This window comes from Penaeus monodon, chromosome 34 (assembly GCF_015228065.2).
Source record: "Penaeus monodon isolate SGIC_2016 chromosome 34, NSTDA_Pmon_1, whole genome shotgun sequence".
Classification (NCBI taxonomy): domain Eukaryota; kingdom Metazoa; phylum Arthropoda; class Malacostraca; order Decapoda; family Penaeidae; genus Penaeus; species Penaeus monodon.
Window position 1 is genome coordinate 8025470 of NC_051419.1, and position 626 is coordinate 8026095.

General features: G+C 45.7%; 1 protein-coding gene across 1 annotated transcript in view; it reads right to left on the bottom strand.

Moving 5' to 3' along the window:
- LOC119594564 (cytochrome P450 2L1-like) overlaps window positions 1-626 on the bottom strand; it is a gene marked incomplete in the record, with an annotated part of 10500 nt that overhangs the window by 936 nt on the left and 8938 nt on the right. Inside the window, 2 exon segments of the mRNA XM_037943598.1 lie at window positions 79-145; window positions 486-603. Coding sequence (XP_037799526.1) covers window positions 79-145; window positions 486-603 — 185 coding nt within the window.

Consider the following 626-nt stretch of genomic DNA (forward strand, 5'->3'; position numbering starts at 1 on the left):
AATCCCGTCAAAACTCACCAGGAAACGTGAAACTCCCTTGAAGGAGTTCCGGCGTCCAGGAAGTGCTCGGGTAGAAACCGTTCGGTCTCTCCCAGTAGGCGGGGTCCGTGTGACAGCATTCATGGTGCTGGGAGAGCACAGCGCCCTGTCGGGGGATGGGACTGTTATCAGGCCATGTCCTTCAATATAGGATTTTTAAGCACTGCCATTGCCTTAAACGGTGCTTTAAATACTGGATGATTACGTCGAAGACAAGAAAGGGAGTGGAGATGATATTTAAGGAGAGAAACGTGAGAGGAATGTAGTATTTGTGGGATAATCTTATTATCGAAATCCTTCCTCTAACCAAGTGTATGTATGTATTTTTGAGGATTGAGATCAACCCTCAGTTTTCTTTATTAGAAACACGTACATTTCCTTATGGAAACACACTCACGTATCATTCCAAAACCTAAAAACAGTGACAAATGTTCTCTCTAACTCACCTTTGGAATCGTGTATCCCATGAATTCCGTGTCCTTGTTACAGTAGTGGAGAAAACCCAAACGAACGATCGAGGCATAGCGATGGACTTCAAGGGATATGGCCTCCAGGTAAGGCAAGCTGTGGGGAGGCAAGATCGCCTG